The sequence below is a fragment of the Gorilla gorilla genome, chromosome 14 (genome assembly GCF_029281585.2).
Source record: "Gorilla gorilla gorilla isolate KB3781 chromosome 14, NHGRI_mGorGor1-v2.1_pri, whole genome shotgun sequence".
Classification (NCBI taxonomy): domain Eukaryota; kingdom Metazoa; phylum Chordata; class Mammalia; order Primates; family Hominidae; genus Gorilla; species Gorilla gorilla.
This window is the reverse complement of record NC_073238.2, coordinates 39,907,824-39,932,423: the sequence shown is the minus strand read 5'-3', so window position 1 is coordinate 39,932,423 and position 24,600 is coordinate 39,907,824. Positions and strand designations below refer to the sequence as shown.

Below are 24,600 nucleotides of genomic sequence, written 5' to 3'. Positions count from 1 at the left end.
GTGAAAGACCTCTACAAGGAAAAATATAAACACTGCTAAAAGAAATTATAAACAACACAAACAAATGGAAATACATCCCAAATACAAAACACTGCTGAAAGAAATCGTAAACAACACAAACGGAAATACATCCCACGAATGGAAATGACCACCCTGCCAAAGCAATCTACAAATTCAATGCAATTCCCATAAAAATGCACCATCATTCCTTACAGGACTAGAAAAAAAAAGTCCTAAAATTCACATGGAACCAAAATAGAGCCCGCATAGCCAAAGCAAGACTAAGCAAAAACAGCAAATCTGGAGGCATCACATTACCTGACTTCAAACTATACTATAAGGCTATAGTCACCAAAACAGCATGGTACTGATATAAAAATAGGCACATAGACCAATGAAACAGAATACAGAACCCAGAAATAAAGCCAAATACTTACAGCCAACTGATCCTCGACAAAGCAAAGAAAAACATAAAGTGGGAAATGGACACCCTTTGCAACAAATGATGCTGGGATAATTGGCAAGCCACATGTAGAAGAATGAAACCAGATCCTTATCTGTCACCTTATACAAAAATCAACTCAAGATGGATCAAAGACTTAAATGTAAGACCTGAAACCATAAAAATTCCAGAAGATAACATTGGAAAAACCCCTGTAGACACTGCCTTAGGCAAAGACTTCGTAACCAAGAACCCAAAAGCAAATGCAACAAAAACAAAGATAAATAGATGGGATTCAATTACACAAAAAAGCTTCTGCACAGCAGAAGAAACAATTAGCAGAGTAAACACATAACCCACAGAATGGGAGAAAATCTTTGCAATCTATACATCCAATAAAGGACTAATATCCAGAATCTGCAAGGAACTCAAACAAATCAGCAATAAGAAAACAATCCTATCAAAAAGTGGGCTAAGGACATGGATAGACAATTCTCAAAAGAAGAAATACAAACGGCCAACAAACATGAAAAAATGCTCAATATCACTAATGATCAGAGAAATGCAAATCAAAACCACAATGGGATACCACCTTACTCCTGCAAGAATGGCCATAATAAAAAAAAAAATAGGTGTTGGTGTGGATGCAGTGAAGAGAACACTTTTACACTGCTGGCGAGAATGTAAACTAGTACAACCACTATGGAAAATGGTGTGGAGATTCCTTAAAGAACTAAAAGGAGATCTACCATTTGATCCAGTAATCCCACTACTGGGTATCTACCCAGAGGAAAATAAGTCATTATTCAAATATAAATATAAATATATATATATATATTTGAATCCAAATATATATATATATATTTGAATCCAAATATATATATATATATTTGAATCCAAATATATATATATATATTTGAATCCTATATATATATATATTTGAATCCCAAATATATATATATTTGGAATCCTTTATTCTTTTAATGCTTGTCAAAACTACACTCTAGGCATCACATGGGTATTTGGTGTTCTCTCTTTAAGAGAAATTGTACGTAATGAGGCCACTCCTTTAATAGTTGCAAATCTATTCACATTTTCTATTTATTCAAGCCTGATTTTGAATACAATGGATTTTTCCTAGGTAATTGGCCATTCCATCTAGGCTTCAAATTAGTTCTTCATTGTACTCTCATGTTATTCTACTCACTGCTCTACCTGTGACTTCTCTTTCCTCATTCCTAAAATTGTTTATTTTTATCTTTTTGCTTTTTTTCCTTCATCAACTTGCTTGTTGCCTATCTCATTAGTTTTTTTTGAAGAATCTTACTATTGGTTTTGTTGATCTTCTCTTGCTCTTTTATTAACATTTTAAATTGCATGTATAGCTTGTTCATTTTAAGTCTTTTTTATTTTGTATTCTAATCAGTAAGGCTACAAAAATTTCTCTCTTTGGGATATTCATATCCCATGAATTTGATGCAAAAGTATTTTTTAATCATTCAGTTCTAAGTATTTCCTAATTTCCAATGTGATTTCCTCTTTGACACCGGATTTGTAAGTATAGGTTTTTAATTTTCCAAGAATATAAGATTTGTATGATGACCTTTTTGAAGGTCTTGGGCAAGGGCATAGCACTCACAGAACATGAGCTGCATGAAAATCAGTTCTCCAAAATTCTGTTAACACTTTATGATTTGTATGGTCATTCTGGAAAAGTGCTTGAGAAGTATGCAGATGCAGACAGATATAGATGTATGTATGGCATAATCACACTGACATATTTGTCTGTGTGATGTGTGTTTATGTGTCATCTGCAGCTGCTTTACTAATTACAACAGGAGAATTGAATAGGTGACACCTACAGCATATGGCACGCAAAGCCTAAAATATTTACTATCTAGTCCTTTACAGAAAAAGTTTGCAAGCTTTTTCCTAACCATATATACTTAGCACCTTAGACGTTTCCTTTGTGGCAACTGTCACAAACAGAACTTAAATGTATAGCTGAGATTTAATGATGACTGCTCAAATTTCTAACAGCACAAACAGAAACTTGAGAGTAGAGAACATACTGTCATGTAATCCTATGTCTACAACCTGGGCAAACTGCCTGACCTATTAAAAGTACTCAAATATCTGTTGCTTTAATGAAACCCAGAAATTAAATATGCACGCTATGGTTTGGATATGCTTTGTCACCCCAAATCTCATGTGGAGATTTGCTCCCCATTGTGGGGTTCAGGCACTCTTGGCATACCTGTTCCCTCTTTGACCTTATCTACAGGTTTTTACACAGCACAAAAGCCTTCACCAAAAGCCAAGTTGATGCTGGTGCCATGCTTCTTGTATAGTCCCAGAACCATAAGCCAAACAAGCCTCTTTGGCTTATAAATTACCCAAGCACAGGTATTCCCTTTATAGCAACACAAAATAGACTAATTCAATCCATTTCTCCTTTGTCCTACTCTGAGGATTCTCTTTCACATACTTCTTATTTTACTATCATCTATTAAGAGGAAAACTCACTATTTTTAAAAAGCACAATTTCTACGTCTGTGTCCCTTATAACAAGAGTTACCAAAAAAGAAAATCACTGGTCAAATAAATTTGGTTAACAAAATATTCTATATAATAAACCTCTGCATGATTTATAGTGAAAAAAGAGGATTAAAGATTGTGTAAAAAGTGTAGTAGATGAATCTACTTCATTATTTACAACTCTGCATCTTCTCAAATTAGCCATAGATCCAATTCTCCCAAAAATGCTTGTTAACATTTTTAAAAACACTGTTTCAGAAATATAGCTACAGCAGACAATGGAACTGGAATTGAGTCAGTTTCCATCTGATTACACAGGGCAGGGAGTCACTAAACTTTTGGTAAAGAACCAGATAGTAAATATGCTACGATTTGTGGGCCATGCGGTTTGTGTTGCAACTACAGATGGTCACTGACTTTGATGGTTTAACTTATGATTTTTTGACTTAACAATCGGTTTATCAGAGTATTAAATGTTATTTTCGACTTATAACTTACAATGGGTTTACCCAGAAGTAAACCCAATATGAGTCGAGGGGCATCTGTACTCAACTCTGCCTTTGTAGCATTAAAGTGATCATTGACAGTACATCAGTGTGCATGGCTGTGTTTCAGTAAAACTTTATATATAAAAACAAGTGGTGAGCTGGATTTGTCGCACTCGCCAGAGCTGGCCAGCCCTTGTCCTAGGGCAGCAGTCCCCAACTGTTTTGGCACCAGGGACCGGTTTTGTGGAAGATAATTTTAACACAGGTTGTGGGGGATGGTTTCAAGATGAAACTGTTCCACCTCAGATCATCATCGGGCATCAGTTAAATTTTCATAAGGAGCATGTAACCTAGATCCCTCACATGCCCAGTTTACAATAGGGTTCCCATTCCTGTGAGAATCTAATGCCACTGCTGATCTGACAGGAGGTGGAGCTCACGTGGTAAATGGGAGCTCCCCGGCCACTCACCTCCTGCTGTGTGGCCCAGTTCCTAACAGGCCATGGACCAGTACTGTTTCGTGCCCTGGGGGTCGGGGACCCTTGAAAATTATCTACACTCTGCTGCCTTGTACAGTAGCCACTAGTCACATGTGGCTATTAAAATTTAAATTACTTAAAATTGATAGTTCCTCAACCAAACTAGTTATGTTTCAAGTGATTAATAACCACATGTGACTAGCAACTATTACAATGGATAGTACAGAAAAACATTTTCACTTCTCATTAACCCTCTATAGAAAATGTGTGGGTGGATGGGTGTCTGGGGGTGTTTAAGTATACCAATCATTTTGTTTCACACTATTTTTACATTTAATTTCCTGGTAATAAGGGGCAAAAGTACCTGAATAACGAAATGAATATGCTCAGTTGGACAAAAATACTTTCCAGTAGGCTTATAATTTAAATTTAAGTAGAAGAACTAGACCATTCAGCTGGATGAAGGAGACTGGCAATTTAATAAGTCAAGAACTTCCCTATTGAAAGCAGAGTAGAGAGCTAATCTCTAAGAAATAATAACCATGTTCCAACTTATAGAGTAGGCTTTAGTTTTTACCTGCCAATGAATCATTCTTCAACATGTTCTTAAATTGTACAATTAAGATTGGAAAATTTAAAAGAAAATAATCATTCAAACAGAAGCAGTGTCAGCAACAGCTACTACCTTTCATGGTTCACCTCCTATGGCACATCAAATAGGAAAGGCAGGAGACAGCTATGTAAATGGAAAGTTCATCAGTGTTTCAGGTTATGAGCTATGCAGCCATCTATTAAGATATCATTTTTGCTATGATAGCCTCAAATTTAGAACATATTAAATGCAACCTCATTTCAGAGGATTTTAATTCCACAAACAACACTGAGAAAATACCAACATTTCCAACATTTATATTACCCGTACAGAACTGTGGTAAGCTCTTTTCATTCCCTAGTAAATAAATTACAATTAAACTGGCAGAATTTACTTGGAGGGCAAGAAGGAGTATATGGATTTATATGTACATACGTGTGTTAAGTGTGTGTGAATATAGATTACCTCCACTCAAGAAGGCATATTTCTCTTGACCTAGGAGCCTTCTAGGAATTTATTCTAACAAAATGAACAGTAGAAAACAACATGAGATCTTTTCCTAGACATTAAAGGTTAGAAACAACCTCAATGTCCAAAAGTAAGAGAAGGGTTAAATAAATCACAGAAATATACAAAATGTTATCTACATAGTTCTCTAAAACCGGGCTGCAGCCACATATTAGTTGATCTAGAGATACAATCTCAGCTACGAGAGAAAAAACTAGGTTAACATGAATATCTATTGTGAGTAGTTGCATTTTTTAAAAAATGGCTACCAATATACACACAGGCATATATGTATATACACTACATACACACAAGGTTATTGTATTATTAGTGAATTAAAAGAGACAAAAATTTATATAAACTATATACTTCTACTTATTACAGTTCTCTGGGTAATGGAAGTCTACCCAGAGAACATTTTTCATTTTTCTTTTTCCTCATTAATATATATTTTTCAACATTAAATGAATTGGGTAACTTTAAATGTGGGCAAATGAGGTTTAAAACTTTTAGATTGCCAGAAAACCTAAATTATCCTCAGAACAAAGCTTGATGGCTATAATCCCGTTAATCAAGTGAACTACATCAAAGGTTCTGTCTTAGACACATCATGGAAGTCATTCCAAATAAAACATGTCCAGGTCTACATAAGTTACCTTATATAGGAAGAACAATGCTTAGAAATTTGACCACAGAATAAAGTTCACTGATGAAGGAACTTGACAGATGTTAGCCTTTCATATAATAATTTTTCTCTTACAATACCCTGAGACTCCATTGTCACAACAAAGTAGGTTGTTATCTCAGCCTAAGAACCATCATCGCTGTTGACATTAAACATTTTTCATGATATACCTTTATGACGCACCATGTAATTACTGATTTTCTTCACTTAGAAAGCCAACAGTGGTAAGTCAAGAGTTGTCAGGCTCCCTGACAGATGATGCATGCCTGTCTCTCTCTGTGAGTTGGGGCTTTCAAGAGTACCATTAGCACAAAAGACGGACAAGGACTTTTGAGTTCCACCCCTTCCAAAAGCTAGATTTCACAAACATGGACTATCTATCAAAAACAAACCCATTGGATGGGAATGATTTGTTAGGTAGCTACAGTAGAATACAGGAATACTAATACTATCCACCTTTGTTTTGTGAAAAGCATAAACAAAAGTAAGATTCTTAGATTATAAAGAGCTTGGTACATTAAGTTTAAAGTTCTGACTGATTCAAATAACTATTTCAAGACCATTAATACAAATATCTACCACTTTCAATTAAACAGAGGAAATGTTAAAAGAAAGAATATTCATTTTATTGGTTGAATTACTTTAAAAATCATAGTTTACTACACATTTAGGAAAAATAAAGTTACCCATTAATTTGCTCATCATGATAGGGAAATCCATTACCATGCTAACCTAAGACCTACAAGACGTTTCAGCAAAACTCACTGTAAACTTCTTTTGTTTTCTCCAGTTGTTCTCCATCCAATTCCTTGCACTCACTCCAATCAAGCATTCATCTCCATAATGCACCAGACAGCTCCTGACAAGGTCACCCATGACCTCCACACTGCTAAATCCGATAATTATTTCTCAGACCTCATTTCACTGAACCCATTAGCAGCATTTAATACAGCAGTTCCTTCCCTTCTTCTTGAAAGACTTTGTTCTAGTTGGTTTCCAAAATGCCAAACCCTCTTGCTTCTCTACTTACCTCAATGGCCATATTTTCTTGATCTCCTTTGCTGCCTCTCCTCTCTCAAACTTTTAAACAATGAAGTACCCCCCACCCCACCACCCACAAGAGCTGAATTCTTGAGATTTGCTATCTCTTATCAATCCTGGTGACCTGATTCAGCCTCACAGAATTGAAAGCACTACACAGACTACTACTCAGTATTTTTCTCCATAACAGACCTTTCCCCTGATTTCCCAGACACACATATTCAACTGCCCTAAGGATATCTAAGAGTTATCTCAACCTTAAAATGCCCAAAAAAGATTCCTTATTCCCCCACCATACCTGCTTCTCCTATGGTCTTCCTCTTCTCAGAAATGGCAACCTGATCCTTCCAATTGCTCAGATCCAAACCCCTCGGGTCTTATCCTTCTTCTATCCCACATCCAATACATCAGCAAACCCTGTCAGCTTTACTCTCAAAATACTATATGCCCAGAATCTCACCACCTCCCATCACCAATACCACAACCTCCACTCCAACACCCCCATCATCTTCTGCCTGGATCAGCATCCCCAGCTACTAGGTGGGCTCCTGCCTCCATGCCTTTGCCTCCCTTCAGCTTTAGTCTCTGTTCACTCCAGCAGCCAGATACTCTTTTTTAAATTTTTTTATTTTATTTTATTTTATTTTTTTGAGACAGAGTCTCATTCTGTCACCCAGGCTGGACTCACTGCAGCCTCTGCCATCTGGGCTAAAGCCATCCTCCCACCTCAGCCTCCCAAGTAGCTGAGACTACAGGCAAGCACCACCATACCGGCTAAATTTTTTTTGTATTTTTTGTAGATACAGGGTTTCACCATGTTGCCCAAGCTGGTCTTGAACTCCTGGGCTCAAGCGACCCAACCACTCTGGCCTCCCAAACTGCTGGGATTACAGGTGTGAGCCACTGTGCCTGGCCAAGACTCCTTTTCATGGTAGAGTATTCATTACTAAGTCAAAGAGCAATAAGACTATTACATGAGGGACCTAGAGGAGTCAAATACACAGAGACACAAAGAAGAACAGATACCCTTTTACTTATTTATTTATTTATTTAGAGATGGAGTCTCACTCTGTTGCCCAGGCTGGAGTGCAGTGGCACGATCTCGGCTCATGGCAACCTTCACCTCCCATGTTCAAGCAATTCTTTTGCCTCAGCCTCCCAAGTAGTTGGGACTACAGGCACACCACGCCATGCCTGGCTAATTCTTTTGTATTTTTAGTTGAGACGGGGTTTCACCATATTGGCCAGGCTGGTCTTGAACTCCTGACCTCATGATCTGTCCACCTCTGCCTCCCAAAGTGCTGGGATTACAGGCGTAAGACACTGTGCCTGGCCCAGATATCCTTTTAAAAGGTAAATCAGATCATGTCACTCTTCTCAGATTCCAATGACACCCATTTCACTCAGAATCTCCTAACAATGCTCTACACTGCTACAGGATGAGTTCATGCTGTCTCTCTGGCTCCCTCTTCACTCTCCCCTCCAGCCACACACTGCTCAAATGCAATGGGGAGCATCGGCCTTTGCCTCTGCATTTGCTGGACCATCTGCCTGAAGCACAATTCCTCCAGATACAGGGTGATCATACAATTTTACCCTCCAAACCAAGGCACTTTGGGAGTAAAAAGGGGAGTCTTAAATCTATGCCAGGAAAACAGGTGCAAATTGAGACTGCTCCAGGCAAAGTGGGAGGTGCCATCTCCTGTCCAGACAGCCCCATGGTTCCCTCCCAGCAAGTCGGCTCCAAAGTCATCTCATTAGAGAGCATTTCCTTAACCACCTACACAACACAGCAGCTTCTCCCCTCCCGGCCAGCCCTGTTTCCTCATCCTGCTGACGTTCCTCAATAACACTTACTACAGAACCCTAAGAAAGAATGTTTTATAATTGTCTCTCTGACCTTAAAATGCAAGTGCCTTCAAAGGATTAAAAGAATTATTAATTGGACATACCTAAAAACAAATTAGAAAAAAATTGTTCAAGCAACATTTCTAGTATACCACAATCTTACTACCTTCACACACACAAAAAATGTTGATAAGCAAGTTTAATTACAAAGTAATCTTACCAAGTAGGCAAGAGTATCAGGAATTTTTTAGTAGATGGTAGGAAAAAAAAATAGAAAGTTTCTATCAAAAATTTTAGCAATAACTTTGAAAAAAGAATATTTCATGATCTTACAGAGTTGCTAAGAGGGTTAAGAGAGATAATTTATATAAAGTGCTAGGCACTCATGAAAAAGCACTCAACGGACCATGAGCTTTTGTTACTGGAGAGGCTGCTTAGTATTCTGGTTAAAATATGTGACCCACATTTTGTGTAATAAAAAATCACGTTAACAATACAAGCATTTCTGGCCGGGCGCAGTGGCTCACGCCTGTAATCCTAGCACTTTGGGAGGCCAAGGTGGGTGGATCACTTGAGTTCAGTTTGACAGCAACTGGCCAACATGGTGAAACCCTGTCTCTACTAAAAACACAAAAATTAGCCGGGCCTGGTGGTGCGTGCCTGTAGCGTGCCTGTAGTCCCACCTACTTGAGAGGCTGAGGCAGGAGAATCACTTGAACCCAGGAGGCGGAGGTTGTAGTGAGCTGAGATGGCGCCAGCATGGGCGACAGAATGAGACTCCATCTCAAAAAACAACACAAACAACAAAACAAAACAAAACAAACAATTTAATTATTTCTAAACATATCTTTTCAAAGTGGTCTCTCTAAACCCAAAAAAACCTTCATCATATCCCACATGAAAACATCATATTCATCTTAAAGCAACAAATGATGACATTATGCCTGTGCATATTATACACGTGTAGATCGCTTACCACGAACCACCTGTCATCAGAGAAAAGATCAAATTGGAAAACTGGACTTTTCTAAAAGAAAAGTTGAAAATAGTTAACTATGACTTACTATGAGAATTTACCATGGGGCAAAGACTTTTCTAAGTACAGAAAGCAGGAGTTTCACCCTGTTAGCGCCCCAGATGTTGTCTTGACCCTTATGCCATCCTTCATCACCTTTAACCTGGACAACTGTTCTTTGTCATGAGAATAACAACAGAAACAAAATAGTCAACTTCTGTGTGGTCCACGAGATGTTCATGGTCACTCTACCTGTCACTGCAAAGTACCATAAAGAATCGACTGAATGTTAAAGGTCTGACTTTTATGGAATAGACCACATCTGTGCAATCTTGTGGTATCCCGTGTCCTCCTGATGCCTACTTCCTGCCTACAGGTGAGCTGGTGCTAGATATTATTTGCTGGCTTCAGTATTTATTTCTGTCTTCTTCCATGTTCTTCCCTGTATTTCAGAGACTGGAAGGCTTAAAGCCATATTTCTTAGACTCCTTTCTTACCAAGATGCTGCATGAATTCTATCAACAAGATGCATTTGCTTAAGATTGGGAAGACAGAGAGGAGACAGAGCATGAAGAGACCACATTCTACCATCTCGACCTGGCTTCATGGGTGTAAGGATGCCGGGACGTCGGCAGTGGCTCCCTGAGGTCTCCTGGGTACAAGCAACAGTGCTCTGACTCCGGGAACAAAGCTGCAGGGGCATGGACCTGAAGCCTCTCTAGGGCTCGCTGGCTTCTGTTCCTTCCGCTTTCCCAATAATTTCACAAGCACCTAATTTCCTATTTTAAGTCTTTACACTTGAAATTCATTTCTGTGCCAGCTGTTAACATCTCTCACTGTCCAGGCTCCCTTCTGTGTTCAGCCTATGCTACTGGAATAGGAACTACCAACCATACTCCTCACTCACAGGTGGCTCTAGGCCCTGCCAGTAGGAGACGGGCAGAGAAGGAATGAGAGACTCCAAAGCTGGAGACAAAGAAAGAAATGTGCTCCTTCTTGTTTGCCTCTTGTCTGCTCACAATTCCCTTGACAATCACTTCTTTAACCTAGCCTTGGGGATGTCTGTGTTCAATGAAACTTTATTTGCGGAAGAGATGTTGGGTCAGATTTCTCCTGAGGGTTGTACTTTGCCAATCCCTGCCCTAGAGTTTTCTTACTGTACTCTTAGTTACCTAGTTAGCAAACTCCATAACTTAATTAACAATTCTTAACATTGAAACCACTCTGTTCAGAGACCAGATGTGGTTTTTTATCTCCTGAGCAGAACTTGACGGTCACCATTTCCTGCATGGAACTCTGACTGTTCCTATAGTTGGTATCAGAAGTGGTTCTAAGAAATATTCCAAAGGTGAAAAACTGGCATTAATTATTTCTTTTGCTTGGGTTTGAAGGCACTGATGACCTAATCATCAGTGGAAAAAAGATATTAGCTGTCCATGGCAAGTAGGACCAAAATAGCTACTGAAATGATCATTCAATGGCTTTCCTTGCCATTGCAGTCATCATCCTGCCTCGTCCCTGGAACCCAGAGGTGAAACAGATGCACTATTCTGGTCTTTTCTCCTGATCCAGCTAAGTTTCTCTGGAATTCTCAAAATCAGAGATAACTGGCCACACACTAGGGGCAACAAATTATTACAAAAGAAAAACCCAAGTGATACAGGTCTTTAAACTGGAAATTAATATTTATCAAAGACAGAGGCAGAGTGATTACTTACATTTTGCCTCTAGGCGTGATAAAGTAACTAGTATACAAGATTTATAAACAGCCAGAAAACTGGGAAAGTGTATGAAACGCACTGTTTTCAGACACTGGATAACAGGCAACACAGGAAGACAATCCTCAGAAGAAGAGAAGTTCATCAGGTGAGCCGATGACAGCTGAAGCTTTCTAACCAGAGGTACTTCCCAAATTGTGATTCAGGGAAGAGGAACCCAGAGGATGATGTTCTCACTGCTATGAGGAGACAAAGAATGTTAGAGAATGCTGGGTGGCTAGGAGCTGCAAAGCAGCATACGGGAGAGAAGGAACTGCACAGAGAAAGAGCTCAAGCATCTGTAAGGGTCCCCTTGGCTGTTTAAGCAAATGCTAATTTATGCACATGTACAGGGACATGACATGAAATTTGGGGAAAGAAAACCCTAAAATAGATACATATATTTTTTCTCATATATATGAAAAAAGAACAACTATCAGTGCTGTAAGATAAAAAAAAAAAATTCCCAGGGCTCATGCATGATTGGAAGATACTTAAGTTCCAGCACTGACAGTGGAAAAACCACAGGGAACACCTGGGGTCTTAGGCAGCAGCACCAATGGGTTGTAACTTGGTAGGAAAGCTGCAGTAGTTCTAGAGTAAACTATAAACTCACAAGTAACTGCCTGCCAAAACACAATATTCTTTAAAAGAAAACAACAGAATCTAGACACTGAATCACAAAATATTAACAATAACCATCATACAATAAAAAAATTACTAGACATGCAAAATAACAGAAAAATATGACCTATAACAAACAAAAGAAGTAAGCAAATAGAAACAGACCCATAAATGACAAAGAAGTGGAATTAGCAGAGGAGGAATTTAAATGAGCTATCATAACAATATTAAAGGATTAAAAGGAATGCATAAATATAATGAAGAGAAATGGAAGAATCAAAAGGAGCCACTATAATCAGAAAAAGCAAATTTGACATGCACAAGTCCTGTACACTGAAAACTACAAAATACTGCTGAGAGTAATTTTAAAGACCTAAGTAAATGAGAGATATCCCACGTTCATAGAATGCAAATATCAATCCCATTAAAGTGTCAAACTGCATTAAATCCACACACAAATTGTGGGGAAATCTCCATAAAAATCCCAATAGGCTTTCTGGAGGAATCTACAGCCTGATTTCTAAAGTGTATACAGAAATGCAAAGGTCCTGAAACGACCAAAACAGTCTTTAAAAAAAATGAAGTTTGAGGATCTCAAGACTTGTTATAAAGTTATCATATTGAAGACAATGTGGAATTGGGCACAAAGAGGGATACATACACAAACGCAATAAATTAGAGGGTCGAGGAAAAGAGTCACATATATGCTCAATCGGTTTCCAACAAAAGCACAGGTATTTCAATGACGAAGTAATAGTATTTTTCACAAATGATGCTGTAAACACTAGATATCTATACGGGATATAAACTGGACCTCAATCCTTACCTCATACCATGCACAATAATGGATCACAGACTTAAACTTACAAGCTAAAACTACAAAACTCCTGGAAGTAAACACAGGAGGCACTCTTCCCAGTCCTAGAGTAAGTACATATTTCTTAGAGAGCACCAAAGCTCTAATCATAGCAAAAGAAGAAGAAAATGAGAAAGAAATTTTGACTTCAACAAAATTAAAAAAAAAAAAAAAAAACTTCTGGCTCTTCAAAAGGTGTTTATACTGCTTTTCTATTGTTATGAAACATATTAACAGAAATTTAGCAACGTAGAATACCACACACATTTATCATCTCAATTTCTCATAAGAAATCCATGCACAGCTTAGCTAAATCTGCTGCTTAGGACCTCATGAGGCTGTAATCAAGGTGTTGGCTAAGCTGGTGTCTCACCTCAAGGCCTGACTGGAGAAGTGCCTGTTTCCAGCCTTCCTCAGGTTGTTGGCAGGATTCATCTCTTTGTGATTGTCGGACTGAGGTCTCCATTTTCTTGCTGGCTGTAGGCTTGGCCACTCTCAGCTACTAGAGGCTGTCTGCAATTTCTTGCCACATGGCCCTCTCCATAGGCCTTCTCACAACATAGCCACTTACTTATTAAAGCCATCAATGGAGAAAAGTCTCTCACTCCAATCTGCTGAGATGGACTCTTATATCATGCAAGGGAGTGACATTCCATTACCTTGGCCATACTCTACTGGTTAAAATCAAGTCACAGGTTCCACACACACTCAAGGGGAGGGAATTAGGCAAAGGTGTAGACACCAGGAGGCAGGAATTATTGGAGGCCAGCCTAGGGTCTATTTTCCCTAACACTGGTAAGAAAATGGATAGGCAAGACAAAGATTGGTAAAAAAAATTTGCAACAGACATCTATGAAACAGGGTTTATATCCAAATTATATATTCAGAAAACTCTTAGAATTCAGTAATTTTAAAAAGCATATAACATGTTTTTTTAAATGGGCAAAAGTTTGACAGAGACTTCAACAAAGGAAGATTTTTAAATGACCAATAAGCACAAGAAAACCAACATGATTAGTCATCAGGGAAATATAACTTAAAGTCACAATGAGATATTGTCAATAATACACACCCACTAGAATGGCTAAAATTAAAATGACTGACAGTACCAAATACTGGTGAAGATATGCAAAAATGAAAACTCGCAGGTAATACTAGCAGGAGTGTAAAATGGAAATTGTTTGGCAATTTCTTATAAAGCTAAACATATATCTTCCCTCTAATCTAAGAATTTTACTCCTAGGTATTTACCCAGGAATAACAAAAACAGATGTTCACCAAAACTTGCACAGAACAAAACCCTTATAGCAGCTTTATTCATAATAACCTCAAACTGAAAATAATGAAAATGTCCTGTAACAGGTGAACGAATAAACAAATTGTGGAATATCCATAAAATGAAATACCCAGCAAAAAAAGGAATGAACAGATGATACACACAGCAACATGGATGAATATCAAAATAATTGTGTTGAATGAAAGAAGCCAGACAAAAAGACAGTCTTCATATGAAATTCTAAGCAAGCACAATAAATCCATTGTGTCAGAAAGAAGGTCCGCGTGGTTGCCTGGGGATATGGAGGGCTGGAACTTTTTGAGATCATGTAAATGCTCAATATTTTAAATCGGGTGGTGATTACATGCTTATATACATTTGTCAAAATATATCACCATGTACACTTAAAATTGGTACATTTAATTGTAGGTATGTAAACTATATCTCAATAGAGCCGATTTAAAATCATTACCTGTGATCAATTTGTAACAACTGCCTATTAAAGCCAAGTCTGTGGCAGATCAAGCAGCTACTGAAATATACCATTAGAGCAGAAATAATACAAGATTAAGGATAGGTCAGCCACTTCTCACTGCACTGGGAAGCTTAAAGAATGAAAATTGCAAAATCAGAGGTCAAGACAAAGTCAGAAGACAAGAGAGTCTCTATGACAGACTAAGAGAACCTCTTCTCTCATAGCAGCCCGACATATGCAGCCTAAAAAGTTAATTCTGTGGGTTGTAGAATTCAATGAACGTTGTAGTCATAGACTAACCAGGTCTCTTTCATGAAAGTTAGGGCACTGATGGGAAAGAGTGGGACCTTAAGAACCTGAATGAGGACACATGTATTGGTTTGAATGAATCCAAATCCCTTGACCTTCAAATCCTGTTAGCTCTCCTTGGCCAGCAGCATCAGACCCTCCTCCTCTCTCTCTGAGGACAGCCCTGCACTGTGTCATGCTGGAGCACCATGTATTGACCCTACTTTTAATATCAGGTTCTGTACGATTAGTAGGGTGAGGATAAACAAAGAGACTACCACCTATGCAACAGTTCAAAATATATAACCTTTTCTCAGAAAAACATTCCAGAGGGAATCTGCAGATTCTGTTTCCCAAAGTCATCCAGGGGCCCAATTGAGGGGAGCAACTCTGATGTTGCCAATAAACAGCCCCCAGAGTAGCTCCAGCCTTATACCATTTCCAGCCAGCAAAATGGGAAGGGCTGAGGAACCAGGGCAAGAGATTTCCTTCTCGATGGGTAATGCACAAGGTCACACCTCACTTCTGCTCACATTCCACCAGTGAGAATTTAATCTTATGGCCACACCCATCCACAGAGAGGCTGGAAAATGTAGCCTCTGCCGCAGGCATCATTAATGAATTTTATCTGATTCCATTTTCATTCCACAGTAGCCATTCCATCAGTGACTATACACACTTATTTCATAAAACCTTTTGTGTTAAAGAATTAATGCTTTGCTCTGAGCAAACACATCTTTGCCAGTACATCTTTCTTTTGATGGCCTCTCAAAAACAATAACCTTTGGTTTATTCCATAAGTTGAAACACGTTAGAAACTACACTTTTATCCAAATATGTAGTAAATCTCTTAGGTTTCATAATTTGTTTAATTACTTGTTTCTTAGAAACCTTGGCAAATGCCATTAATTCATTCCTTTTTATGGCTGAGTAGTATTCCATTTTATATATATATATATATATACACATACATGTATATATATATACACGCACACACCACAGTTTCTTTATCTACTCGTTGTTTGATGGGCATTTGGGTTGGTTCCAGGTTTTTGCAGCTGTGAATTGTGCTGCTATAAACATGTGTGTGCAAGTATCTTTTTTGTATAATGACTCCTTTTCCTCTGGGTAGATACCCAGTACTGGGATTCCTGGATCAAATGGTAGTTCTACTTTTAGTTCTTTAAGGACACTCCACACTGTTTTCCATAGTGGTTGTACTAGTTTACATTCCCACAGTGACCTGGATGAGATTGGAGCTATTATTCCAAGTGAAGTAACTCAGGAATGGAAAACCAAACATCGTATGTGCTCACTCATATGTGAGAGCTAAGCTAGGAGGATGCAAAGGCATAAGAATGACACGATGGACTTTGGGGACTTGGGGGAAAGGGTGGGAAGGGATAAAAGGCTACAAATCGGGTTCAGTATATACTGCTTGGGTGATGGGTGCACCAAAATCTCACAAGTCACCGCTAAAGAACTGACTCATGTAAACCAAATACCACCTGTTCACCAATAACCTATAGAAATAAAAAATTTTTTAAATACACACACACACATATAAATCCTGGCAAGGTTTTGTATAGGTCTTCCACCCATATTCAACTTAATTATTGCTACACTGCATTCTCTATATTATTGCAGCAGGAAAACCAAATGCTCTCCAAGTAACTCAGCACTTTTTGTCCTTTACTAACAAATATCAAAGACATTTATCATTCACGAATTTGCAGTAGATTTTGTGAAATTTTAGAGTAAATGATTAGATTACTACATTCTTTAAAAAATAAATTGCTGGTAAAGTTGTAGATTTTTATTCTCTTACTCAAGATTCTTAGTTTATGAAATCTCATTAATTCCTACAATTTCATGTTACCACAGCTAATATTTCAAGATACCACATACATTTAGGACAAAGTTTATGGTTAATTATAATAATCTTGTGAATAATTTTGAAATTTGCTGTGTCTGTCAGATCAGATCACTGTTTTAACTATAAAGTAGCTGAGAAGAGCTGGAACTAGCACATACATTGAGCAAAGCAAATTATTGCAGCTTCTGCTTACAATGCTGTTATCCTCAATTCACTTTTTTTTCAAACAGGAATTCTATTAAGTCAGCATCTGTGAGAGTCATTTTAATGAAAACTAACTCTAGTCCACAAGTCCATTTAACCAATACACATGAATGGCAATATTTCACAATTGGCTAAAAGCAAATCAAAGAGTGAGAGTCTCAGTAACAACCTTTCTCACTTGAAACGCCATGCCTCCCTCCTCCTACCCATTCCTCTCAGACCGATTTCTGGTCAGTGTGCCAGGAAAAAAAATTGAGGATGCCAGTGGCAATCCTTATGTATTATCAATAAAGCTAATCTCTCAGTACTTTTTTAACTGAAAAAATAGGAAATCACAACTTTTTTTCCAGCATTTTAATATATCATCTAGTGTCCCCCTGGGGTGCACACCATCACTCCGCCTTGTTCAAAGACCACTGATCTCATCTATATTATGGAGCTTAGAAGTTATTTTGGCAGCATATGACAAACTCAAAACACAGAGATAAATCCTAATTGTTTACAGCATTTGGAGTCCGAACCTGGCCATACTTACTGGTCTGATGAAACTGATGGGGGCCAGGTGTGGATCCCCTCACACTTACATGACAGATGAAATAAAGAGAAGCCAGGCCAAATGCTTCTAATTGTTGGGCCATCTTCTGTGTCCCTGTCCTGTCTGCATTATTATTAGAGCCCTGAGACTTAAAAACTCAACCTGGGAGCTCCACCAAAGCTCTACTGTATATCTAATTTATTGCGCTAGGATGCTGCTTTTATCCCCCTCCCCACCACCAAATACGATTTTAATGAGAAGAGGAATGGTTTTAACCCAACTAAAGCATGAGAGGGAGGAGAAGGCAAGGAAGGAGTAGAATCTTCCTCAGTAGACACTAGTCAGAAATATGGAGTGTCCTTTTGAATAATGAACAAAAACAGTACATAGAAAGTGCACCTCTGCTCAGTAGATACTGAATACATTACAGTCATTATACTAAAAGATGAAGTTCAAAATTAGTTAAGAAAGAATCATTCTTAGGAGGTTAAACCAAGGCAAGTCAGGAAAACACCCATAAAACCCTTCTCAGTTTGGTGTCACAAACCACTCTTTGGTCTAGGTAAACCAGAAGTCTCAATGTGTATGTAGAGTTAAAGTCCATCTCTTGGACTCCAGAAAACATCTGATATAAGGGGAAAACAGAGGCTCATTTCTGAGTTACCTCCAGAAAAAGGAGGCTTTTTTCAAGGTTAGAGATACCTTTGAACCAGAAAATCATCAGAAAAAAAGGAAGCCTCAAGTACAGACACTGTGGGTGTGTTCATAAGGTATGTGCACACATCCAAGGGTTCTAGGAGCCTTTCTGCAGGAGCACTCTGCTCTCCTGTCCACCGATGTGCTGTTTTGGCTTACTCATTTTCTATTTCTTAGTAACATCAACTTGTACTCAGCCCCTCATGGCTACTGTAGCCACTATCTCATCAGCATGACTTTTAAGTAGAAATTCTTATTGATGACTAGAAAATTATCTTAAGCTTGTTCATTCATTCAAACATTTACTGAGTGCATAATATGTGCAAAGCAAGGTCTTGAAGGTGGAGATGCCCAGTTTTTTTAATCAGGTTTTTAACCATGGACCTTACAGTCTAAGGGACTAAAGGGAGGTAGAAAAAAATACAAATTATGTCATAACACTGAAAAAAAAACCTGATTAAAAAATGGGCAAAGGATTGAATAGACATTTCTCCATAGAAGATATACAAATGACCAAAAGGCACATGTAAAGATGTCCATTGTCACTAATAATTAGGGAAATACAAATCAAAACTCCAACGAGATACCACTCTCAAACCCATTAGAGCGGCTACTATTAAAAAAAAAAAAACCAGTGTTGGCAAGAATATGGAAAAATCACAAACCATATAAAATGATGCAGCTGCTGTGAAAAAACAGTATGGCTGTTCCTCAAAAAGTGAAATGTAAAATTACCATATGATTCAGCAACTCCACTTCTGGGTATATGTCCCCAAAAATTAGAAGCAGGATCCCAAAAAGATATTTGTATATCCACATTTATAGCAGCACTATTCACAATAGTCAAAAGTTGGATTGAGACCATCCTGGCCAACATGGTGAAACTCCGTCTCTACTAAAAATACAAAAATTAGCCAGGCATGGTGGCGCATGCCTGTAATCCCAGCTACTCAGGAGGCTGAGGCAGGTGAATCGCTTGAACCAAGGAATTGGTGGTTGCGGTGAGCCTAATTTGGCACAGCACTCCAACCTGGCAACAGAGTGAGACTTCGTCTCAAAAAAAAAAAAAAAAAAAAGTTATAAGCTACTCAACTGTCCACTGATGGATTAATGAATCAACAAAATGTAGTATAGGCATGCAATGGAATATTAATCAGCCTTAAAAAGGAGCGAAATTCTGACACATGGTACGATATGGATGAACCTTGAAGACATTATGTTACATGAAATGAGCTAGTCATAAAAATCACAAATACTATATGATTGAACTTATACGAGGTACTTACAGCTGTGAAATTCATAGAGACACAAAGTAGAATGATTGCCAGGGGATGAGGTAGGTGTGGGAATGGAGAGTAGTTGTTTAAAGGGGCACAGAATTTTGATTTGGGAAGATGAAAAGAGTTCTGTGGATGGATAGTGGTGATGGTTACACAACAATATGAATATACTTAATGCCACTGAACTGTACACTTAAATGATGTATTTCACAACAATTTACACACACACACACACACACATAGTATTTCCAATGATGAGAGGTTCCATGGAGAAAAATAAAGACGTGTGAGAGGGGGAACACTGAAACACTTGGGTAGAGGAGAGATTTCCTCAGAGCATGTGAGAATTAGACTCCAGGAGATGAGGTATGACCTGGGACTCTGGGCTGCCTGCAGGCACTAACATGAACAAGGATAGGAGGTGTACCGAGATGAATTCTGAAGCACTCACGCCAGAGGGTGGTCTCTTGCCAGTGGTGCCTTGGAAACATACAGAACTACGGACTCTCCCCCTGCCTCCTGCCCTTGGTCTCATGAAGGGGTAGAGAGTATCCTGGTGTTCACGATAGGAGTTATGGCCCTCTCAATTTGCAAGTATAGAAACCTCTGTACTTTATTGCCTCCCTTTAAAAGAGTACTTAACCGTGCCATCTGCCCCGGCATTGGCTAAATATAAATATTAAATATACTGCCTGAAAGGGTGCTATGGGTGCCTGCCAGTAACAAAGCCCTTGTTAAAAGTTCTGACAAGTGGAATCTCATTGTTCAGCTCATATTTTCATATCAAACCACTTCACAGGTTGCTGGTGACCCTCAAATCAGCTCCCACTGCTGGTCTGTTCAGTGGCTTTATGCCATGATGGGGTGGGTTCATGCGGCAGCATTGGGACATCAGAGAATTAAGTATACATGTAACCTATTACTATATGAATGTATTATTATTATTTCAAGACAGAGTCTCACTCTGTCACCCAGGTTGGAAAGCAGTGGCACGATCATGGCTCACTGCAGCATCCACATCCCAGGCTCAATCAATTCTCCAGCCTCAGCCTCCCAAGCAGCTGGGACTACAGGCATATGCCACCACGCCTGGCCCATTTTTCCATTTTTTGTAGAGATGAGGTCCTGCTGTGTTGCTTAGGCTGGTCTGGAACTCCTTGGTTAAAGCGATCCTTCTGCCTCCGCCTCCCAAAATGCTGGGATTACAGGCATGAGCCACTGCACCTGGCCTCACTATATAAATTTAAACAATGCTTAACACTTGAATATTAGTTTTATTCTAACGTTTGTGCTAGAAAGAAAATCATACATGTCTCCTTAGTAACTTATAGTGAAATTAACCATCACCATTTAATGTAGGTCATAATAGGTTCCACTAATATTTCATACTTAATGATTAAAGCTAAATCAGATTAAAACTATCCCATTTTAAATGCACAATTCTAGATGAATAAAAGTATTATCATGAGGCAATATTCTAAGCTTACTGTTCTGATGTTTAAAGATAAGGCTTTCTGACATCCATTCTTAAATATAAATATAAACAGAAAATAAACACAGTTTTTTCATAACTGTTTTTTAGCAAAACATGATCCCCGATTATCAATGATAGTAGAAACAAAGAGTTTAATACTGTTATAGCAAAGCAAATACAACTTTGAAAAACTACTTACATCCAAAGAGTCCTCCTTCAATAGGATAAGGGCCATATTCTGCGATACCAATCGGCAGGAATACCCTGAAGTGGAGGAAGAGACAACATGTGAATTTCTCTTTCCTTCTGTGAGCTCCTTAAATTCAACCTCCTTGGTTATATCTGCCACTTTAAGCCTATTGGCTCGCACAGAGGAATAGGGTAACAGTGAGGAGTAGGAAAAGTAAGTTGATTTTGATTCTTGTAGACAGATTGAATAGAACTAGTTGGGAACGTCTTTATAACTAAAGGCTAAAATAAATACTTCCCAATTTTTAGTGGATTTTTCTTTATCTCTGTTATCCTTGTATAACACTAAGATAAGCCTTGGATTGTCTAAAGTAACAGTGAACACTTCAGCAAGGCAGTGGACCCCAATGGTGCCCCTAAATCAGCACACACACACCCACTGGGATAGCTAGCTCCCTCCCTTCCTTTAAGACAGCAGCTGATTCTCACAACAGGTTTCAAAGGAATACACTGAGGGAGTCACTTTTCCTGTGAAAAATTTAAAGTAATCCACATTTCAAAAAAATCTGTCTTTGGATGTTATTTTAAAAAGGCTTTTTTTTTTTTTAAAGGCTTATTTGGAACGAAAGTACTCCTAGTTCTTAACAATTTCCTTCTCATTTTTCAGTAAAGTTATCTCTATGGGTTAAGCGAGATAGTATTTTCTCTTTCCCTCTCAGCAGGAGAACTATTTTCTAGGAAGCCCTGGGCTGTTTCCTACTCATACTTCGCCCTGGGTGAGCAGTCATGGACCAAGCCGAGCGCCTCTCAGGATGCCTCCCCTCCAATCCACACCCTCGGTGGCAAGGAGAGGGCTCTCGCAACTCCAAGACCAGAGGTGTCCGCCAGGGCACTGGCCTGTCTCTCAGATCACCTTGCCATCCTCTCAGTGCCTTGGGGGGTTAGCGACGACTTGTGCTTTCCAACAACGCCCAACTCAATCTCTCTCATTGAGAAAAGGCAAGAAAAAAATCCTTCTCCACAGAAAATTGGCCCCCACAACTAGTTTTGTCTCAGCACCTTAAGATAATGGATTAAGGATTATAGAAAAGGGAAATCAATCAACAGCCTTCAACTAAGCAGGTGACAATCTCAAGGGAGGGCTTGGCCAGTACTGTTCCTACAGCCAGGGGGAGGAGTAAGGATTCTCCTCACAGGACAGGGAAGAAGACATCCTTCTCACAGATGCTACACGTGGCTAGCAAAGAAGACGGCATTTACCTAAGGGACAAGGAGCAGAACTGCTGCATTTATATGCTCAGACCTACTAGCAGGTTCCCTTTTCATCCCTGAGAAATCCTCCTAACAGGTACAAAATGAAATTCAAGATAGACAAAAATTAAGACCAAGAAAAACCATGTTGTGGGTTTTTGGGGGAATGAAGGGGTTGAAGGAAACAGTAAAAAAAATTCGTTTGTGTATTTCAGAAAGTACATCCTTCCTAAGGACCGCCATGTAGAACATTTTGTAAAGCACCTCCAAGATCAAATTTTAAAGTGCAAAATTATGGCTTTTCATCCAAATGTTAATTTTTTAAGGCAATATGAAAAAGACATAGGCAAGGCTGTTAACAACAGTTATCTCAAGGGAATCAGATTATTTCTCTTGTTAAAACAAACTCATATTGTTTTTAAAGCCAAAACAAACTGAATAATTTTAAATCACAATACCACATGGGCAAATACCTGTTACATCTCTAAAACAAAAAAAAGGAGGGGGGAACAAGAAGCAATTTTCTATACATTTATAAACTAGTTCAAGTCTGTATTTTAACAACAGTGATGGATAAAAGTGAGACCCTCTCAAAATGCCATTAAAAGCTCTGCCTGGTAGGACTAGAATAATCAAACTCTTTGTTTCCCATTAAAATTTTACAAATGCATTCTTCCTTCCTATAAGTCCTTAGATTAGGTCCAGAAGGGAGGTCTACATTTTCTTTTCACTTGCAAAGAGGGATATTGCAACTTTAATCATTTCCCTCTATGTTAGATTTATTCTTTCTTCATCCCCAGAGACTTCCAGCAACTTCATGCAATATAGACTGTTACAAATTTAGTGTAACTAATGCAAAAGGATTTACTGGTAGTTTTTTACTTCAACAACAGCTGCAGAAGCTGGCTGTAATTTTTAAGCCCTCGCTTGCTGCTTTATTTTATATTTTAAAATTTAAGCAAAATGCCATTTGACAACTGAAGCTACACAAAGATATTATGGAAAAACTCAGTCTTTTTTTTTCTAGCCATGGCAGGGGGAGACAAAAAAAAAAACTACTGACACTTTCATGAATTTAAATATACAAAACTAAAGGCTTCTGAGAAGAAACAGGTTAAGGGTTTTGTTGTTGCTGTTTTTAGTTTGGATACGGAAGTGAGATTTTGTTTAGAGAATTATCAGTTGGAGCACTCGCACTAGACAGACCAGGGAAGTTTAACCCAGTTAATTGTGGCTTAACTAATGTAGCAAATTAAATTGTGTCAATCCACATTTGGTGTGCTTGATTTCTAATGTTTTTGGATAAAATGAGATCAACTCTTGGAGAAGAGCCAGGTATAGAATGTCAATCCACACTTGTAAATTGAGGTCTACTTCTTTAATCTCGCAATCTAACAAGACGGCCATAAAATGACTGAGAGGAGAACCTCTGGGATTTCATTTTTTACTATAGTTGAAATTAACAGTATACTACAAAAGGGTTTAGTCTTTCTACTACCTGAATATAATCAACATTCAAAGAAATCAAAATATTATATAGTCTATGGTACTTACGCCAGGACTTGATTTTAATACAAGATAATGCTTCACACTAGAAAATATTACTAAACCAAATCTCTCAGCTCTCTCAACCTGTTTCCTCCTTAAAAAAGGAGAACACTGGTTTTGATATCAAATCCAGATTTCTCTGGAGACATTTTTGAAAAAGTCAGGAACAATGTATCCTTCCACACCATATATCCTGAGATCACATCCACCAAGCTACCCATCACAGGATTCAACATGGTACCAACCCGCAGTGAGCATGTTACCGGTTCTCAATAGCTTTACAGAGAATCTGGGCAGTCAGTGTTTGCCTGTATGAAAAACACTGGCAGACAACAAGAATGCATGACAAAAGACGGTCTTTTAGGCTATCCCAGGTGGGATCAAAGAGAGCCCGTCCAGAGCCCCTCATCATCCAAAGAACCAGGGAGCTGAGGCCTTGTCCGTGGAGCACACGCCTGGGCACCTCTCCCTTGAGACCCTTCAGGCCCTTCTCAGGAACCCTCGCCACACAGAAGAACATGCTCCCTCAACCTCACCTCACGGCTTCTCCCCAAGTTGGGACATCCTGACCCATTCTATTCTCAGTCATTTTTGTTTTAAACAAACTCTGAAGGCTCAAGTTTTAAACTCCTCTCA

At 38.6% G+C, this 24,600-nt stretch overlaps 1 protein-coding gene across 5 annotated transcripts in view; it reads right to left on the bottom strand.

Annotated features, from left to right (window-relative positions):
• ATP8A2 (ATPase phospholipid transporting 8A2) overlaps positions 1-24,600 on the bottom strand; it is a 652,717-nt gene that overhangs the window by 419,506 nt on the left and 208,611 nt on the right. For all 5 annotated transcript variants that reach the window (XM_031001328.3, XM_055359710.2, XM_055359711.2 and 2 more), the window contains one exon: positions 21,176-21,240. In XM_031001328.3, the coding sequence (XP_030857188.2) occupies positions 21,176-21,240 (65 nt within the window). The remainder of the gene's footprint in view (positions 1-21,175; positions 21,241-24,600) is intronic.